Source organism: Nerophis lumbriciformis, linkage group LG28, assembly GCF_033978685.3.
Source record: "Nerophis lumbriciformis linkage group LG28, RoL_Nlum_v2.1, whole genome shotgun sequence".
Lineage (NCBI taxonomy): Eukaryota > Metazoa > Chordata > Actinopteri > Syngnathiformes > Syngnathidae > Nerophis > Nerophis lumbriciformis.
The window spans coordinates 23,407,882-23,428,369 of NC_084575.2; the positions used below are offsets into that span (position 1 = coordinate 23,407,882).

At 41.4% G+C, this 20,488-nt stretch overlaps 1 protein-coding gene across 10 annotated transcripts in view; it reads right to left on the bottom strand.

Moving 5' to 3' along the window:
- The window catches only part of itpr1b (inositol 1,4,5-trisphosphate receptor, type 1b), a 254,529-nt gene that overhangs the window by 112,287 nt on the left and 121,754 nt on the right, over positions 1-20,488 (bottom strand). For 7 of the 10 annotated variants that reach the window (XM_061923933.2, XM_072916599.1, XM_061923928.2 and 4 more), the window contains 3 exons: positions 18,857-18,904; positions 15,563-15,692; positions 9,060-9,244 (listed from right to left, as the gene is read on the bottom strand). In XM_061923933.2, coding sequence (XP_061779917.2) covers positions 9,060-9,244; positions 15,563-15,692; positions 18,857-18,904 — 363 coding nt within the window. The remainder of the gene's footprint in view (positions 1-9,059; positions 9,245-15,562; positions 15,693-18,856; positions 18,905-20,488) is intronic. The other 3 variants (XM_061923930.2, XM_061923934.2, XM_061923932.2) reach the window with 1 other exon arrangement.

Genomic DNA, 20,488 nt, shown 5'->3' on the forward strand with positions numbered 1-20,488 from the left:
ATCCAACTGTTATGGCTCGGCGGAGACGCAAGCTTCCATTTAAAGAGAATTGTACGCCTAGCCAGAAGAGTCGTTAACGCAATGACATGACGAGCGGTTGCAGGTAAACCGTCCGCCTGGGGAACGCCAAAGAGGGCAGTCAGCGGGCTGGGTGTTATTGTTCTATCGAGGGCCTGCCCAACAGTGTCAAAAATAGCCGACCAAAAACTTGAGAGTTTTGGGCACGTCCAGAACATATGCAAATGGTCAGCTGGGGATTGTCTACAGCGGTTATAAGTGTCGCTATGGTTGGGGTATATTTTAGCCAGTCTAGCATTGGTGAAATGTGCTTTATGTAATACCTTACATTGTATTAGGCCATGCCTAGCGCATATGGACGATGAATGTACCAGCCTCAAAGCCTCTCTCCACCTCCCGTCAGGTATAGGTGCCCCAAGGTCTTGCTCCCATGATTCTCTGACAGGTGAAGTATTAAGTGGATTCAGAAGGCCGATTTAATTATATATGACAGATATCAAACGTCGTTGGTCAGAGTCAAAGGAGAGAAACCGATCGATTTCTGCTTCTGGGGGGCGGTTGGGAAAATATGGAAATTGTTTTTTAATAAAATGCCTTGTTTGGAGGTATCGAAAGAAATGAGTATTAGGCTTACATTCATATTTTGTTGAAGTATTATTCAATAAATATATTTCTAAAGGATTTTGGAATTGTTGCTATTTTTGGAATATTTAAAAAAAATCTCACGTACCCCTTGGCATACCTTCAAGTACCCCCAGGGGTACGCGTACCCCCATTTGAGAACCACTGGGTTATGTTATTCCTCTGATGTATGATAGTGTTGTCGTATCTAATTCTTGTGTCGGTTTCTAGTTTTTGTTTCGCTTTTCTGCATCGCTTGTTGTTTTCCTTTCTGTATGGCCCATCTTAGATACTGGCAGCATGTGAGAGCATGTTGGATGTATTTTTCTTCCTCCTGTCTGTTTCAGTCAACCGTGATGAAGCTAGTCTGGTTGTAAAGGGTTCTGACTACCGAGAATTTGTGTGCTGTGGGATGTTCTGATGTCTAGAGAAGGTACTGGTCCTTATGTGTGGGTTTTCTGTATACTGTGGTTTGAATGTTGCCATCTTCTTTGTGGTGTAAGTTTAGTCTAAAAATGCTATTCATCTTCATGTGTAAATTACCAGTGCTGTCTATTGTGTTCAAGTGATCTGCAAGCACTTGTGTGTGTCCAGCTTTTATTTCTAATATGTTGTCTACATAAAGCTTCCAAAGAGTTGGTTTGTATTGTGCAGTTTGCATGGATTTTCTCTTCGAGTCCTCCAGGAAGAAATTGCTCATGACAGCAGATAGTGGATCTCCCATGGCGAATCCTTCCTTCGGTCTATTCATCACTGTGTTGTAATGGAAGTATGTTTCTAGACACGTCACATCAGGAAGCTACAACAGCTCTGACGAAGGCTGAAGTGTCAGCCAATACTGTCAGCAGGTGACAAAAACCTGTCTTACACAAAAGACTGTCTGAACAGAAGATTTTTGCACCTAAAGTACCTGTCAGTAGACCCCAAATGGAAGCACTAAAAACTACATCATGGCTGGCGGGGAGGAGACAAAGTCGAAGTGGAGGCACGTAAATAAGACTGCCCACAAATCGGCGCATCCTGAAAAGACGGTCAGAAAGCGGCTTGAAGATGGTCTGTAAAAAATAATCGATGCAAAATTCTGACCAACAAACCACCATGTCATGTTATTTAGACCAAAAGGAAGTGTTTTAAATGTAGCACAACATCATAATATGACCCTTTAACTTATGCAAGCAGGTAATTTAAACGGTGGAAGAGGGGTTAGTGCGTCTGCCTCACAATACGAAGGTGCTGAGTAGTCTGGGGTTCAATGCCAGGCTCGGGATCTTTCTGTGTGGAGTTTGCATGTCCTCCCCGTGACTGCGTGGGTTCCCTCCGGGTACTCCGGCTTCCTCCCACCTCCAAAGACATGCACCTGGGGATAGGTTGATTGGCAACACTAAATTGGCCCTAGTGTGTGGATGTGAGTGTGAATGTTGTCTGTCTATCTGTGTTGGCCCTGCGATGAGGTGGCGACTTGTCCAGGGTGTACCCCGCCTTCCGCCCGATTGTAGCTGAGATAGGCTCCAGCGCCCCCCGCGACCCCGAAGGGAATAAGCGGTAGAAAATGGATGGATGGATGAATGGTAATTTAAAAGTGTGATCGATCTGATTAGAAAAAATATAATTTCACAGTACCAATTATACAGTTATTCATTATTTAGTTATTTAGCAACATAACTCAAAAATTTATGGGCCGATTCTGTGTTGGCTTTGCGATGAGGTGGCAACTTGTCCAGGGTGTACTCTGCCTTTTGCTCGAATGCAGCTGGGATAGGCTCTAGCCACCCAAGCGACCCCGAGAGGCACAAGTGGTAGAAAATGGATAGATGGATGGGTTTAAACAAGTAATTAGATTTTGGGGATGAGCTGAATGACGCCTGGATTCAGGATTTTTTTTTAAAGATGCTTTATTATTAGGAGATAGGGCCTGGTGAGGTCTGCACTCTCCAAGTGCTTTTCTGGCTCTAAATAAAATGTGTTTTGTGTTAAAATCTTTGGTTTTCTGGAACGTAAAAACAGGGCTTACATAATTTCCTCGTTTCGGTATGATTTGGTCTTCGCCTGACCTTTTGGAAAGGGTTGCAGTGGCCCATTGGTAATTAACAGTGGTGAATGTTAAAATAGGGCATTTTTGGGTGTTGCAAGCATGAATTAAAACAATTTCAATTCATTTGAATAGGCAAAAATGAGACGAGTGTTTTGAGTTAAAGGGGAACATTATCACCAGACCTATGTAAGCGTCAATATATACCTTGATGTTGCAGAAAAAAGACCATATATTTTTTTAACCGATTTCCGAACTCTAAATGGATGAATTTTGGCGAATTAAACGCCTTTCTATTATTTGCTCTCGGAGCGATGACGTCACAACGTGACGTCACATCGGGAAACAATCCGCCATTTTCTCAAACACCGAGTCAAATCAGCTCTGTTATTTTCCGTTTTTTCGACTGTTTTCCGTACCTTGGAGACATCACGCCTCGTCGGTGTGTGGTCGGAGGGTGTAACAACATGAACAGGGACGGATTTAAGTTGCACCAGTGGCCCAAAGATGCGAAAGTGGCAAGAAATTGGACGTTTGTTCCGCACACTTTACCGACGAAAGCTATGCTACGACAGAGATGGCAAGAATGTGTGGATATCCTGCGACACTCAAAGCAGATGCATTTCCAACTGGACTGGACAGATCAGCTTTCAGGAAAAGAGAGCGGATGAGGGTATGTCTACAGAATATATTAATTGATGAAAACTGGGCTGTCTGCACTCTCAAAGTGCATGTTGTTGCCAAATGTATTTCATATGCTGTAAACCTAGTTCATAGTTGTTAGTTTCCTTTAATGCCAAACAAACACATACCAATCGTTGGTTAGAAGGCGATCGCCGAATTCGTCCTCGCTTTCTCCCGTGTCGCTGGCTGTCGTGTCGTTTTCGTCGGTTTCGCTTGCATACGGTTCAAACCGATATGGCTCAATAGCTTCAGTTTCTTCTTCAATTTCGTTTTCGCTACCTGCCTCCACACTACAACCATCCGTTTCAATACATGCGTAATCTGTTGAATCGCTTAAGGCGCTGAAATCCGTGTTTGAATCCGAGCTAATGTCGCTACACCTTGCTGTTCTTTCCGCCATGTTTGTTTGTATCGGCATCACTATGTGACGTCACAGGAAAATGGACGGGTGTATATAACGATGGTTAAAATCAGGCACTTTGAAGCTTTTTTTTTTAGGGATATTGCGTGATGGGTAAAATTTTGAAAAAAACTTCAAAAAATAAAATAAGCCACTGGGAACTGATTTTTAATGGTTTTAACCCTTCTGAAATTGTGATAATGTTCCCCTTTAAGAGCTCCGTCATGGTACTAATTAAGCTTGTAAATTGAGATACTACTGTACTTACAAAAACCGAGGTGACAGTGTAACTAGATTAGCCAACTACTCTAAGTGAGATTGGATACCACAACTCATGGAAGACCAGACTGACACTGTTAAAAGCTCCAAAGGTTGTAAGCTGAAAATGACAAATGGAGCGCACAATTGCAGTTGTTATTAAGTATTAATGTTGGGTTTGCAAAATTCCCGCAGACATGTCTAATTGACATAAGGTAGCGGGATAATAATTTGTGGACAGAAGTTTACATACTCTTATTATGAGTATGAATGTGATATTAATACTGGGCTTTCAACAATTTATTTTATTGTAGTCACATTTTTAGGGACAAATAGTTAAACTTTAAAGGATTTTAAAAACAACAAAAACAGTATACATGAACTGTACGTAAACATATGACCACAACTGTGGATATAGGGAAATTTCCTGACCCGTGCAAGCGACCCCTCAGGCAAGAGCTCACTTATACACAGTCAGGCAGCCTCATTTCTTTGAATATGCAATGACGCATCTTCATGTTGCCTTATCAAGTCCAGCTAGTCCAGGATTCTGCATGTGACCCAGGGCAATTTCATCACATAATATTCTCTTTGGTCTTTATTTTCCACGCGAAATGTGTTGTCATGGCTGTGAGCCTGGACTATTCCAAAAGCAAATAAACAGTCTCCTTGGAGAACTCAATAGGCATGTTTTGGTCTTGTTTTTCATTTGGACAACAAGAAGCCTTCTGTCCTAAAAAACGGGGCAAGGCAACTTATGTAAGACAGGGAAATGTGATGCATCTGCTGATGTGTTGCAAATTCACTCCGGACTAAACACGATCTTTCTACAAAGCTCACTTGTCCCCGCACTATAGCCAATGAGGACTTATGTCAAACAATGACAACCTACTACATTTCCAAAAAGCTAACAATAAAATTGGAAACTCATAAGCCAAAGTTATTCCTGTATCATCTAAAACTAAAATATTGGTAGTGGTCGATTTTCGTGAAGATGTATTTGATAAGCCATTGCCGATTTATGTCTTAATACTGATCACAAACACGATCCCGTCTGACTGACCCTATTTATTTTTGAGAAGCGGCTAATTATCGCCATACACAGTGTGTGGCCACATTGTGTATGGCCGCTCCCCTAAATTATTAATAATAACCAGCATTTTCTAGTTTCTTAAAGGGGAACATTATCACCAGACCTATGTAAGCGTCAATATATACCTTGATGTTGCAGAAAAAAGACCATATATTTTTTTAACCGATTTCCGAACTCTAAATGGGTGAATTTTGGCGAATTAAACGCCTTTCTAATATTCGCTCTCGGAGCGATGACGTCACAACGTGGCGTCACATCGGGAAGCAATCCGCCATTTTCTCAAACACCGAGTCAAATCAGCTCTGTTATTTTCCGTTTTTTCGACTGTTTTCCGTACCTTGGAGACATCATGCCTCGTCGGTGTGTTGTCGGAGGGTGTAACAACACGAACAGGGACGGATTCAAGTTGCACCAGTGGCCCAAAGATGCGAAAGTGGCAAGAAATTGGACGTTTGTTCCGCACACTTTACCGACGAAAGCTATGCTACGACAGAGATGGCAAGAATGTGTGGATATCCTGCGACACTCAAAGCAGATGCATTTCCAACGATAAAGTCAAAGAAATCTGCCGCCAGACCCCCATTGAATCTGCCGGAGTGTGTGAGCAATTCAGGGACAAAGGACCTCGGTAGCACGGCAAGCAATGGCGGCAGTTTGTTCCCGCTGACGAGATGTCTTGGCTCACACCGGATGTCTTGGCTCACACCGTCCCTTATGCCACCGAAGATGATCAAGAGAAGAATATCGACCCTAGCTTCCCTGGCCTGCTGACATCAACTCCAAAACTGGACAGATCAGCTTTCAGGAAAAGAGAGCGGATGAGGGTATGTCTACAGAATATATTAATTGATGAAAATTGGGCTGTCTGCACTCTCAAAGTGCATGTTGTTGCCAAATGTATTTCATATGCTGTAAACCTAGTTCATAGTTGTTAGTTTCCTTTAATGCCAAACAAACACATACCAATCGTTGGTTAGAAGGCGATCGCCGAATTCGTCCTCGCTTTCTCCCGTGTCGCTGGCTGTCGTGTCTTTTTCGTCGTTTTCGCTTGCATACGGTTCAAACCGATATGGCTCAATAGCTTCAGTTTCTTCTTCAATTTCGTTTTCGCTACCTGCCTCCACACTACAACCATCCGTTTCAATACATGCGTAATCTGTTGAATCGCTTAAGCCGCTGAAATCCGAGTCTGAATCCGAGCTAATGTCCCTATAGCTTGCTGTTCTATGCGCCATGTTTGTTTGTGTTGGCATCACTATGTGACGTCACAGGAAAATGGACGGGTGTATATAACGATGGTTAAAATCAGGCACTATGAAGCTTTTTTTAGGGATATTGCGTGATGGGTAAAATTTTGAAAAAAACTTAATAAATAAGCCACTGGGAACTGATTTTTAATGGTTTTAACCCTTCTGAAATTGTGATAATGTTCCCCTTTAACTAAATGTGATCTCTGAAAGGGGTACACATTCTTTCCAAAGCAGGATCCTCACCCAGACATACAATACTAGTTGCTCATGAAAAACAGTGTTTTTGTTATTTTCATTGTAAGTGTACCAAATCACTTATATTAGAAACAAATCTAAAAAAAATAGAGGGAACATTGGTAGTAATTGAGAGTATCTATTGATTTTGTTTAGCTTTTATGTATTGTTGACTTTGTTTTGATCAAACAATTGTATGAAATATAAGGATCAGGAACTAGTTTAAATAGTGTTTAATATTGTTAAACTGTCAATAGCACTCACCATGAATCAATGGAAAAAATGTACAGTTAATACATGTGATCGGTATTGGTATCGGTCAATCTCACTCCCGAAAGATCGGTATGGCAATCGGCAGTATAAAACCTGGATGGTATCATCCCTATTGTAAATGTTTACAACTGCCTCATATAAAAAAAAGACAAAATGCATGCCACAGGCAATATTCTGTGGAGCACAGTGACTCTTTGTTCTCTGACCTTAGCGCACAGGCATAAAGTCAAAAAGATTAATCTGTGCTCAGCAGGACTTTATGTCAATCCCTCAAGTGGCAGCAGAGCTCTCATTGATCTCCTGGGTCTATCCCGACAACCCCAAAAGGCTGGGCCTGTCGTTGCCTCTCTTTCCACCAGCAAAGTATGACCCGTTTAAGAATCCGGTTGGAATGTGAGGCGGCCCGAGCTCCTGGCGTCACCTCCTTGGGCAGGCAGCAGCTTATGTAACTTGAGTCATGTGAGCGCCTTTGTGTACTCACGGGGAAGTCAGACCTTGCCAGGTAATGCTACTATGCAAATAAGAGCCTGTTGCGCAACACATCGATTTGTGCGAGACAACACAAAAGAGCACACAAGCTCCCGTTCTCTACATCTACTTGCAAAGATGAAAATCCGCAGTTGCATTTACACTCTGACGGGAAGAAGCACTCACTAATGACTGGCCTTTCTTACCTCCTGAGGACTAAACTCACAACATTTTTCAAACAAGTTCAAACACGTCCAAGTCCTCTCCATGTCAAAAAGTGCACACTTTGAAATATTTGGAAGGCCCATTTAACAGAAGTCGCTTAATTTTTTCTCGGTGATTGACAGTGTTGATGTTGCAGGGCAATAACTAGAATTCTTGACACTACAGTTCAAAACTTGTGGATAACATCTACTTGTTGACATTCTGCATGCTTCTCTGGAGAACACACTTAGAAACCCCATCGTAACTACAGGCTGGGATGTGCAAGTGCTGAACCTCAATCATGCTTCCCATAAGCCAGGGGTCGGCAACCTTTACCAGTCAGAGAGCCATTTTGACCAGTTTCGCAATTTATAGAAAACAATGGGAGCCGCAAAAATGTTTTTAAATTTTAAATGAAATAACACTGCATATGAATTTTTTTTTTGCTTTGTGCTATGTACAACTAGGTGTTTCAGACACGCTGCCCAAACTTTTATGTGGAATTTGAAAGCTGGTGCGGCACGCGGGTTCTTATTTAATGGCGCTTGTCATCGTCATGCGTGCCGTGATAGTACAGTATGTAGCACCCACTACGGTCAGCGTGGCTAATCAGCCACACGTTGTATGGGGCTTCCGCGCTTAGCTCACGTAGGCAACAGCAAGGCATACTTGGTCAACAACCATACAGCTCACACTGACGGTGGCGGTATAAAAAAAACAAACTTTAATACTCTTACTAATAATGCACCACACTGTGAACCCACACCAAACAAGAATGACAAACACATTTCGGGAGAACATCTGCACAGTAACACAACATAAACACAACAGGACAAATACCCAGAATCCCATGCAGCCCTAACTCTACCGCCCACCTCAACCGACGCACGGGGGAGGGGGGGGGGGGGGGGGGGGGGGGGTTTGATGTGTGAGGGAGCAGGGTTGGGGTGGAGGCGGGGTTTGGTGGTAGCAGGGCTGTATAATGTAGCCCGGAAGAGTCAGGGCTGCATGGGATTCTGGGTGTTTGTTCTGTTGTGTTTATGTTGTGTTAAGGTGCAGATGTTCTCCCGAAATGTGTTTGTCATTCTTGTTTGGTTTTGGTTCAAAGTGTGGCGCATTATTAGTAAGAGTGTTAAAGTTGTTTTATATGACCACCGTCAGTGCAACCTGTGTGGCTGTTGACCAAGTATGCCTTGCTGTCACATACATGTTCAAGCAAAAGATGTATATTGTTTAACATGTGTTGGGCTGGCACGCTGTTAATACATATTGTAGAGGGCGCCAAATGTTGCACCATCATGGCACGACCTTATTATAGCCGTAAGGGTGAAAATCGGTGAATGTTAATCCCGAGAGTTTTCTGTGAGAGGCACTGAAATCCGGAAGTCTCACGGGAAAATTGGGGGGTTCAGCAAGTAAGCTGCTGAGCCGCATCAGAGTGATCAAAGAGCCGCATGCGGCTCCGGAGCCGCGGGTTGCCGACCCCTGCCATAAGCCGTCCCACACAACCCAGTAACCTCTGCTCACCTGGATGACCGTGTTCCCGCCCTCCAACAGTGCAATGGCAAGCAGGATGCTCTCTTGGAAGATCCGATCGCTGGTAGCATTCATGATGAGGTCAATAACCAGATCGGAAGCCCCCTCTTTATCGAGATGGCATTGGACCTCCGCCAAACTCAGTTCTCCTCGACCGCCAACCCCGGAACTGACAACTGCAGTCGCACACGCACACGGATAATCAGTTAGACTGATTGGATACACTTGACAAAGCAAACATACTGTACATGGCAAGGCAAGGCAATTCAAAGTGCTTCACGGATGCTTGAAAATACAAGAAGGCAAATCAAATCAAAAATAAAAATAAAATCATCATGCTATTAATAATTCAATTGATATCAAACCATGTAAATAAAATACTTTCAGCTGTAATTTGCACGATTAAATAAAAGTGTTTTGAGCCTGGATTTGAACATTACCAACATTGAGGCCTGTCTAACATCATCTAGACAACAATTCTAGATTTTAGAAGCATAAAACTGGAACACAGCCTCACCATGTTTAGTCCTGACTCTTGGCACCAGCAGAAGACCACTCCCTGAGGTTCTCAGAGCCCGACATGGTTCACATGGTTCTAACATGTCAGAGATGTATTTCGGCACGAGACTTGTACATAAGCAGAGGTGTTTTAAAGTCTATTCTCTGAGCAACAGGAAACCAGTGCAGCAACCTAAGTACTGGACTAACATGGTCCTTTTTCCTGGTTCTAGTCAGGACTCGAGCAATAGCATTCTGAATGTACTGCTGCTGCTTTACAGCTGGTTTAGAGAAGGCCTTTACAGAAGTCTAACCTTTTCCAGACAAAGGCATGGATTATTCTTTCCAAGTCTGCTTCAGCCACTGTTTATTTGATTTTGGCAATGTTTTTTAGGTGGTAAAGAACTGCGGATGTTATCGATTTATTGAGTCTGCTAAAGTTCAAGTCTGAATGCATTATTACCAATAGAATTGTAACCTGATTATTAGGTTTCTGGGAGAGGGTTTAATGGTGAACAGTAATAGTCTTTGATTCTGTGGGCCACAGACAATGATTTCAGTTTAGCTGAAGAAAACGGTTTTACATCCACACACTGATTTGTTCGATCAATCATTTAGTCAAAGTTTACTTATATAGCCCTTAATCACAAATGTCTCAAAGGGCTGCACAAGCCACAATGACATCCTCGGCTCAGATCCTACATCAGGGAAAGGGTGACCGGTGCAATGGATGCCGAGTGGATATGCTTAGTAAAATGAGAGTCCAGTCCATAGTGGGGCCAGCAAGGGATTCTCTTGCATGTAGACAAGTCACGACGCCGAGACGTCACAGACTGATGCATAAGGAGTGGTCCACCCCGGGTCCTGACTTCATAATGTGAAAGACCAGTCCATTGGGAGGCCAACAGGGGATCATTTTGAATGGAGACAAGTCAGCAGCGCAGAGACGTCACCAACTGATGCACAGAAGAGTGGTCCACCCCGAGTTCCGACTTGGAACGGCTAGCGCGTCCTCCGTGGAGGCTGATTAGTGGTCACTTGATAACCTCTCCACGCAGGAGAGGGAGGCAGAGCAGAAAAGAGAGACGGCAGATCAACTGGTCTAAAAAGGGGTCTATTTAATGGCTAGAGTATACAAATTAGTTTTATTTTGACGCAGTGACAAAGTAAATCAAAAGGCCGCAGTTGACCTGCCGTCAGTGACACATAGATCTGAGTGTCATTTGTATACCTGTGGTAGGACACATTGTAGCTGCGTATCAGCTGACCTAGTGGCAGCATGTACAAGTTGAACAATAGGGGATCATTAATTGACCCGTGAGGAACCCCACAGGTCATAGCCATTTGGTCAGAGACACATTTTACCAATTTCAACAAAGTACTTCCTGTGATCGAGGTAGGATTTGAACAAGTTAAGAGCAGTACCAGATATTCCTATCCAGTTTTTGAACCTCTGTAATAAGATACCATGGTCAACTGTATCAAAAGCAGCGCTCAGGTCTAGCAGAACTAAGATTGAGACTTTGCTTCAGTCTGTGTTCAGGCGGATATCATTTGTCACCTTGAACAGAGCTGTCTCTGTGCTGTGGGTGGGTCTAAAGGCTGAAGTGGCCAAAAAAGAGATTATAGAAATAATAAGGGAAATAGTGAAAACGACCATTTATTTATTTATCAAAACAACAATGAACAACTAAAACATAACATTTTCTTATCTCACAATCTGGCATGACAAACTATTCTACTCAAACACAATATCTTAAAAATTCAAACGGCAAAATGTGTAAACCACAATGTAATAATGAGTTCTATTTGCTAAAGTGTACTTATGGGTCTCGTGAGATATACAAGGAGGCCTAGGATACATTTTGATTATTACAGACATGATGCAGCATAACAATGAGTGACTTTAATCCACAGAGGTATGCTGGCAAGCAGTGCTGATATAATAGCGCCCAGAAGAGCCATCACTGGCTGGACGGGCAACTGAATCAACAACACAGCCCTTTCTAGACAGAGCTTGGTGCTGCGGTCGCCTGGCAACAACACACACTAGGCTATGCAGAGGGAGACCAGTCGGTCGGCTTTCAACAAAACCAGGGCATCCATGACCTCAAAAGAGTTCAAAGATCTTGTTTGTCTCTTTGCATAGCTGCGATTGAGTTGAACCATGAGTCAAATCCCTGATGAGACACAGAGCTATGAGTTGGAATAAAGTTAGTAATGCATTTTATCAGAGTATGTCGATCATGATCAAGTTAGGAAAATACCAACCTCTGTTTTTGGACGCCCCACTTTTGGTATGATTCCTTTTGCGACAAAAATTGCCCGTCTTGGTTGTTGTACAGTGCATAACAAACTAGTCTCCATGTAATCACGCAGAATCAAGTACTCAAAAAATTAATCTCAAGCGTCGGCCCACACCGTAAACAGGAACAAACTCAAAGCAGAGATGGTCAACGAAAAGTACACACTGAATAGCAAGCCTAGCATCAAAGCCTCGAAGGTTTGTCTCCCGAAAAGATCATAGCCATCCCATTATTTTGAGCGCACATGCTCCGTAACCGCAGACGGTTACCTGAAAGACGTGGGTCAGTGATCAGGTCAATGCATAAGCCAGTAAAAAAAGAAGAGTGGACAGCTTATTAGTGATTCCCACAGCCCAAAAAAAGTCTGCAGGCTCTAGTTTTCTATTTGGGCTCCAGCACTCTGGAATGCCTTACCAGAAACAGTTACAAATGCTACCTCAGTAGAAGTATTTACTGTAAGTCCCACCTCAAAACTCATCTGTATACTCTAGCTTTTAAAATAGACTGTTTTAAAACAGTCGATGAGATGGCGACTTGTCCAGGGTGTACCCCGCCTTCCGCCCGATTGTAGCTGAGATAGGCTCCAGCGCCCCCCGCGACCCCAAAGGGAATAAGCGGTAGAAAATGGATGGATGTTTTAAAACAGTTGACCTGCCGCGTCTCTTCCTTGCCTCCCTCTCCTGCATGGAGAGGTTACCAGGTGGCCACGGATAATCCCTATGGAGGTGCCTGTCGGAAGAAGGCGCCAGCTCTTCCAAGTCCTGACCCAGAGCGGACCACTCCTCTGTGCATTAGTTGGTGACGTCTCTGCATTGCCTACTTGTGCACATGCAAGACCATCCCCCTGCGACCCTCTACAGGCCTTCCAATGGACTGGACTCTCACATTACCAATAAGTCTTGACTTGGGGTGGATCGTTCTTCGATTGCACTGGTCGGTGACCTCTCTGCGTTGCAGACTTGCGTACATGCAAGAAAATCCCCATACAACCTCCTGCTAAGCTTCCATTGGACTGGACTCTCACATTATCATCAATAATTCAATAACTGTACCCACTTGGCATCCATTGCAGCCGGTCACCCAGCAGGAGGTCCCCACATCTGCTGCCCTTTTCCAAGGTTTCTGCTTTGTTCCCATTTCCGTTTTTTTGTTTTTCTTTGCCCGGATGTGGGTTCAGATTAGAGCACGTCATTGTGGTTTGTGCAGCCCTTCGAGGCAATTGTGATTAAGGCCTATATAAATAAACTTTGGTTGATTGAAACTCTGACCAAATATAGCAGCAATTAATGATCTTATCCTGAAAAACAATCAACATCTAAAGGCAAAACAGGGGCAGCTGGTAGCAAGAACACTACTTGCACAACAATTGCGTTTATCATGTTGTCTTAATAAATAGGTAATATAATCAGTGTCAGAGCTTGGTCCGCATTGCCGGCAGTAAGTCGGACCCGTTCCAGTGAGGGTTGGACTCCGCCAGGGCTGCCCTTTGTCACTGATTCTGTTCATAACCTTTATGGACAGAATTTCTAGGCGCAGTCAAGGCGTTGAGGGTATCTGGTTTGGTGGCTGCAGGATTGGGTCTCTGCTTTTTGCAGATGATGTGGTCCTGATGGCTTCATCTGGCCAAGATCTTCAGCTCTCACTGGATCGGTTCGCAGCAGAGTGTGAAGCGACTGCGATGGGAATCAGCACCTCCAAATCCGAGTCCATGGTTCTCGCCCGGAAAAAGGTGGAGTGCCATCTCCGGGTTGGGGAGGAGATCTTGCCCCAAGTGGAGGAGTTCAAGTACCTCGGAGTCTTGTTCACGAGTGAGGGAAGAGTGGATCGTGAGATTGACAGGCGGATCGGTGCGGCGTGTTCAGTAATGCGGACGCTGTATCGATCCGTTGTGGTGAAGAAGGAGCTGAGCCAGAAGGCAAAGCTCTCGATTTACTGGTCGATCTACGTTCCCATCCTCACCTATGGTCATGAGCTTTGGGCCGAAATGAGTTTCCTCCGCCGGGTGGCGGGGCTCTCCCTTAGAGATAGGGTGAGAAGCTCTGTCATCCGGGGGGAGCTCAAAGTAAAGCCGCTGCTCCTCCACATCGAGAGGAGCCAGATGAGGTGGTTCGGGCATCTGGTCAGGATGCCACCCGAACGCCTCCCTCGGGAGGTGTTTCGGGCACGTCCGACCGGTAGGAGGCCACGGGGAAGACCCAGGACACGTTGGGAAGACTATGTCTCCCGGCTGGCCTGGGAACGCCTCGGGATCCCCCGGGAGGAGCTGGACGAAGTGGCTGGGGAGAGGGAAGTCTGGGCTTCCCTGCTTAAGCTGCTGCCCCCGCCACCCGACCTCGGATAAGCGGAAGAAGATGGATGGATGGATGGATTAATAAATAGGTTCAAGATTTTTTGAGCAAGAGGTGTCTCTTACTTGCTGACAGTTTCGGCTGACACTTCACACTACCATACATCAGAGGATTAAGAGAATTCACACGAAGCACTATGAAGACATTTCAAATAAACAGCAGTAAAACCATACAATAATCCACAACACCCGAAAGATACAACAACACAGGACGAAAAATGTGATGTCGTCGACGAAAACCTGTGCAAATCATGGGGTAAATTATTGGAGAGGACAAACTATCAGCACTTGAAAAAAGAAAACCAAAACACATGCAAGACCTCTCACTCTGGCGTGCATTTTTATGTTTTTTTACCCCCCGCAAAGTCAAAAAGTTGACCAGAAAACAAACGGCAGAACAAGAAAACAGAAAATCAGCCAAAACAGACCATTGCAAATGGAACAATCCCATCATGGACTTGGAACAAGGGAAAGGTAATAATAAATACAAGAGATTGATCAAGACGACAAGGAAAATCAGGAGGCGAGGGGCTAGCACTATCAACAGGGAGGAGGGGGCATGTATGCTTCCAACCACCTGGGACGCTTTCCTTTATCGGCGACGCCAGGGCAAAGAACAGATATGGCTGGATCAGGGAACTTTCAAAATAAAGTTTCTTGGCCCGGTAAGCTGTTTTTAAGACACGTCACACCAGGGAGCTACAACTGCTCTGACAAAGGCTGACGTGTCAGTCGAAACTGTCAGCAGGAAAGAGACACCTCTTACTCAAAAATCTGTCTTCACACGAGAATCTTGAACCAAGCAACTATTCAGTACATGGACGACATCGAATTGACTAGTACCAGCGACAATGTTGTCAACTGTGATCATCGCGAATATTCAAAATTCAAAAGCGTGATTAATCTGAATTAAAAAAAGTTATTGGTCTGACAGCTCTAGGCCTGAAAGAAACATATATGTACAGTAGGTCTTTGTTTACTATAGTTGCCCTGAAGCTAGAATAAAGTTGGTTTTCGAGTGAAGCACAAATGTTTAATATGTTTTCTTTTTAATAATGACACCATAACTGAATCTGTTCTTAATGCTGTGTCGCAGGCTATAAAGTTACAAGTCCCTGACTGTATCCTTATCCAGAGCCCATGCACAGACTCAAAAAAATGGCCCCGAGGGATCAACATAATGCATAAAAAGCACAATCATATCCATGAAAGACTTTTTCTAAGAATTTCTTAAACTGTTTTTGTTAATCTCCTTGGTCTTATTTATTTACATTTTGTAAAATGGCAATTTGCTGAGCACTCAGCACAACAGTAACTCACACATAATATATTAATACACCCACCAGTAGGAGGTTTCCCCTGGGCTCCAGAAGAAAGTGGAACATTGCTGAAGGGCGTGTGGCTATCTCTCCTCTGACCAGGTTTGACATTCCCATAGTATCGGTTCACCAAAATCTGTCGCAAAGCTTCTCCCTACCAGAAAAAGATGACTTGTGTGTAGTTAACTCTGTTAGGAATCTTGTAAAGACACAAGGATACAGTTAATCCGGAATCACTTTTTCCTCCCTTTTGTTATGTTACAGCCTTAATCCAAAATGGAATTAATCAATTTGTCCTCAAAATTCGACCATAATGACAATGTGAAAAGGTTTTTTAATGTAGTGTTCATCTTTGCCCATTCCTCTTTCCAGCACCTCTCAAGCTCTATCAGGTTGGATGGAAAGCGTTTGTTTTCATCCAGGAGGTCTCGATACACCAACAAAGTATTGAGCAAATGCTGTGAATACTTATGTACGTGAGTATTTATTTTTTAATAAATTTGTTGAAAATTTTTTTTTTCACATTGTCATTATGGGGTATTGCGTGTAGAATGTTAAGGACAAAAATGAATTTATTCCATTTTGGATTAAGGCTGTAACATAAAAAAAAGTGGAAAAAGTGGAGCGCTGTGATTACTTTCAAAATGCACTGTATACAGTGGTTCCTCAACTTTAGAGTACCTCACTCCCTTTCAGGCAAAACTGGACAATCATGCATTACATACTATACATTACCTTTTGCACTATATTCATTTATATCAGGGGTCACCAACCATTTTGAAACCAAGAGCTACTTCTTGGGTACTGATTAATGCGAAGGGCTACCAGTTTGATACACACTTAAATAAATTGCCAGAAATAGCCAATTTGCTCAATTTACCTTTAACTCTATATTATTAATAATTAATTATATGTATCTTTGTGGAAACACTGATCATCTTAATGACAATAAATATATATAGAAACAGATAAATATCATTATGCAACACTTTATATTTTCTCTAAGTGCACATTTTTCAAATTGAACATTTTCAAATGATCACTTCTAAGACAGTCTTGTGAAATCACAATATCCCATTTTAACTAGCTAGCCACTAACATTTTTTAACAAATCATGAATTACTTTACACCATGTTTGTACAAATAATAACTCATGTAAAATACAAAAGTCAACTCTCAATTGTTTTAATAAATCATGTCACACTTTGAACTGGACACCAAATCTGTTATCTGTTTCTTTGTCAGTTAGTGGGAAGCCTGGCAGAATTTTGATGACATGTTTTCAATAGGTTAAAATCCAATCTGCACTTTGTTAGAATATATATCAAATTGGACCAAGCTATATTTCTAACAAAGACATATCATTATTTCTTCTAGATTTTCCAGAACAAAAATTTTAAAAGAAATTCAAAATACTTTGAAATAAACAAATTTTTTCGACAAATATTCTTTGTCGAAAAAACAGAAGCTAAAATGAAGAATTAAATTAAAATGTATTTATTATTCTTTACAATAAAAAAAATAAATTTACTTGAACATTGATTTAAATTGTCAGGAAAGAAGAGGAAGGATTTTAAAAGGTAAAAAGGTATCTGTGTTTAAAAATCCTAAAATCATTTTTAAGGTTGTATTTTTTCTCTAAAATTGTCTTTCTGAAAGTTATAAGAAGCAAAGTAAAAAAATAAATGAATTTATTTAAACAAGTCCAAGTCTTTAAAATATTTTCTTGGATTTTCAAATTCTATTTAAGTTTTGTCTCTCTTAGAATTAAAAATGACGAGCAAAGCGAGACCAGCTTGCTAGTAAATAAATACAATTTAAAATATAGAAGCAGCTCACTGGTAAGTGCTGCTATTTGAGCTATTTTTATTTCTTCTAGATTTTCCAGAACAAAGATTTTAAAATAAATTCAAAATACTTTGAAATAAGATTTAAATTGGATTCTACAGATTTTCTAGATTTGCCAGAACAATTTTTTTGAATTTTAATCATAATAAGTTTGAAGAAATATTTCACAAATATTCTTTGTCGAAAAAACAGAAGCTAAAATGAAGAATTAAATTAAAATGTATTTATTATTCTTTACAATAAAAATAATACATTTACTTGAACATTGATTTAAATTGTCAGGAAAAAAGAGGAATGATTTTAAAAGGTAAAAAGGTATATGTGTTTAAAAATCCTAAAACTATTTTTAAGGTTGTATTTTTTCTCTAAAATTGTCTTTCTGAAAGTTATAAGAAGCAAAGTAAAAAAAATAAATGAATTTATTTAAACAAGTCCAAGTCTTTAAAATATTTTCTTGGATTTTCAAATTCTATTTGAGTTTTGTCTCTCTTAGAATTAAAAATGACGAGCAAAGCGAGACCAGCTTGCTAGTAAATAAATACAATTTAAAAAATAGAGGCAGCTCACTGGTAAGTGCTGCTATTTGAGCTATTTTTAGAACAGGCCAGCGGGCTACTCATCTGGTCCTTATGGGCTACCTGGTGCCCGCGTTGGTGACCCCTGATTTATATTATTATTATATTGTTGTCAACTTTGTACTTTATTTGTTTTTATTATTTTTCATGTCATTGCCTGAAATAAAAAAATTAATGAAAATGAAAAATTAACTTAAGAGCATTTTGACAAAAAAGTCTCTTGGGTAATTGTTAAATTGAATTAAAAAATAAATAAATAATTGAAAATATGACTGAGTGTGAAGCCAACTTGGCGAAGCAATTTGAGCATAACATTGTTATTCTGCACCTGTACTGCAGCAAAATGAGTCTGACGCCAGATCAGAATGTTAAAATTAATATTCAAACAAAAATATAGAGAAGCAGCTCGCAGGCGACACTGAATATAGTTGTTTGTAGTACATTCTCTTGTATTGTTTTTATACAATATTATCTAAAAGTTTGATTTTCTTTTCAAAAAGGATGGGGGGGGGGGGCAAGCACAAATTATATTGTTTTCAATTAATCACAACCAATTAAACTCAAATTGAGGGACTACTGCATATAGCAAAGGTTCCTAGGATGAATGGTAAACAGAATTAACATGGTTAACTGTTTTTCAAATGTACAATTGTGACCGATGTCAGTGATGGTGAAAGGCCGCCACACTGATCATGAAAGAAATAGGCGCATTGTCTTGGTGTAAGTCCGTGCATCTACATGGTCCAACAAAGAGGAGAGCCAAAAGGTACATGTCCAGTCTCATACAGTATCGCAACATAATTCATGAGAAAGTGCCATGCTGTGAAAGCAGTGTGACAGAGTTGTCAGCAGTCCATAAGAGGGAGGCCAGAAACAGACCAAACTAAGTACCTACCCTCTTCTGATCCTCCAGTTGCTTCTGAGGCTCACTGGGATCAAGCTCCTTTAAAGGGTGAGTTGAGTTAGCAGAAAGCAGACAAAGGTTGGAAAGGGTAGGAAGTTGTTAATACAGTGCACATTAGTTGTTTTACTGGCATGCTGGTTATTGGGTGCAAATTACATCATGCAGTTTTAAGGTGGAGTCATGCAGCATAGGGTGGATACACTCCTGGAAAAAAAATTGTAAGACCGGGGGATTCGCAGGTGGGTTCTGACTAGGGCTGCAACTAACAACTAATTTGATAATCGATTAATCTGTTGATTATTACTTCGATTAATCGATTAATAATCGGATAAAAGAGACAAACTACATTTCTATGCTTTCCAGTATTTTATTGGAAAAAAAAAACAGCATACTGGCACCATGTTCTTTCAACTTGCCAAATAAAACAAGGAAAATGTTACAAAAATGCACACTTTTGACACCCCTGCTATAGATAATAAAAAATGAAATCTGATAAATCTATCGATAAAAAGCAGAGCCTGGCGACGCATGCGCGTTTATCATAACTCTCTCGCTCTCGCTCTCTGTCTCTGCCCCTCCCTCACGAATGCTGCTGCACGCACAATTTGTTTAGTTTTTAACCCCTTCTTAGCCCCGAACGTATATTATAAATACACACAACCATAACTCAAAATGACGGACATTTGAGGCATTTAAGAAACACCGCCCGGACAGCCCCGCAAAAGAGGACATGTCCGGTGAAAAGAGGACGTATGGTCAGTCTATCCTAGCCCGATGGATTTCACCGGACATGTCCTCTTTTGCTAGCATGCTAGCAGCTAACGGGCTACGATAGACTGACCATACGTCCTCTTTTCACCGGACATGTCCTCTTTTGCGGAGCTGTCAGGGCGGAGTTTCTTAAATGCCTCAAATGTCCGGCATTTTGAATATTGTTTACACAACGTGCAGTACGCTACTTAATATGTCCGTGTGGAAACTCGTTCGGTACACCTCCGCACCGAACCGAAACCCCCGTACCGAAACGGTTCGATACAAATACACGCACCGTTACACCCTTATTATTTTGATTATTGTTTCTCAGCTGTTTGTAAATGTTGCCGTTTATAAATAAAGGTTTGAGTTTGAGTTTATTTCGAACATGCAAGCATACAACATGATACATCACAATTTCCAGTTTCTCTTTTCAACATGTTCAAAAAGGAGTAGGAAGAAGCAGAGCTTATTTAATCCTACCCCTTTTCTTTTACATAACAGTTGCTAAAACTTTTGTTCACTTCCTGTTCTCAATTTATTCACATTATACTCCATAAGTAATCACAATAAAAATAAGTAAATAAATAATAATTGGTGAAGTAAGTTACATTTCATATGTTGAGATAAGTAAGATTATTTTGTGAGTGAAAGAATGAAAGAATGGATGAGTTAAATAAATTCAGAATGTTTATCATGGTTCTTCTTCTTTGTACTTTGTAAACACTTTAAGTTTGAAGAGTTTCTTGAAGTGGATCATATTAGTACATTGTTTGATTGCTTTGCTTAATCCATTCCATAATTTAATTCCACATACTGATATACTGAAGGTCTTAAGTGTTGTATGTGCATACAAATATTTTAAATTAC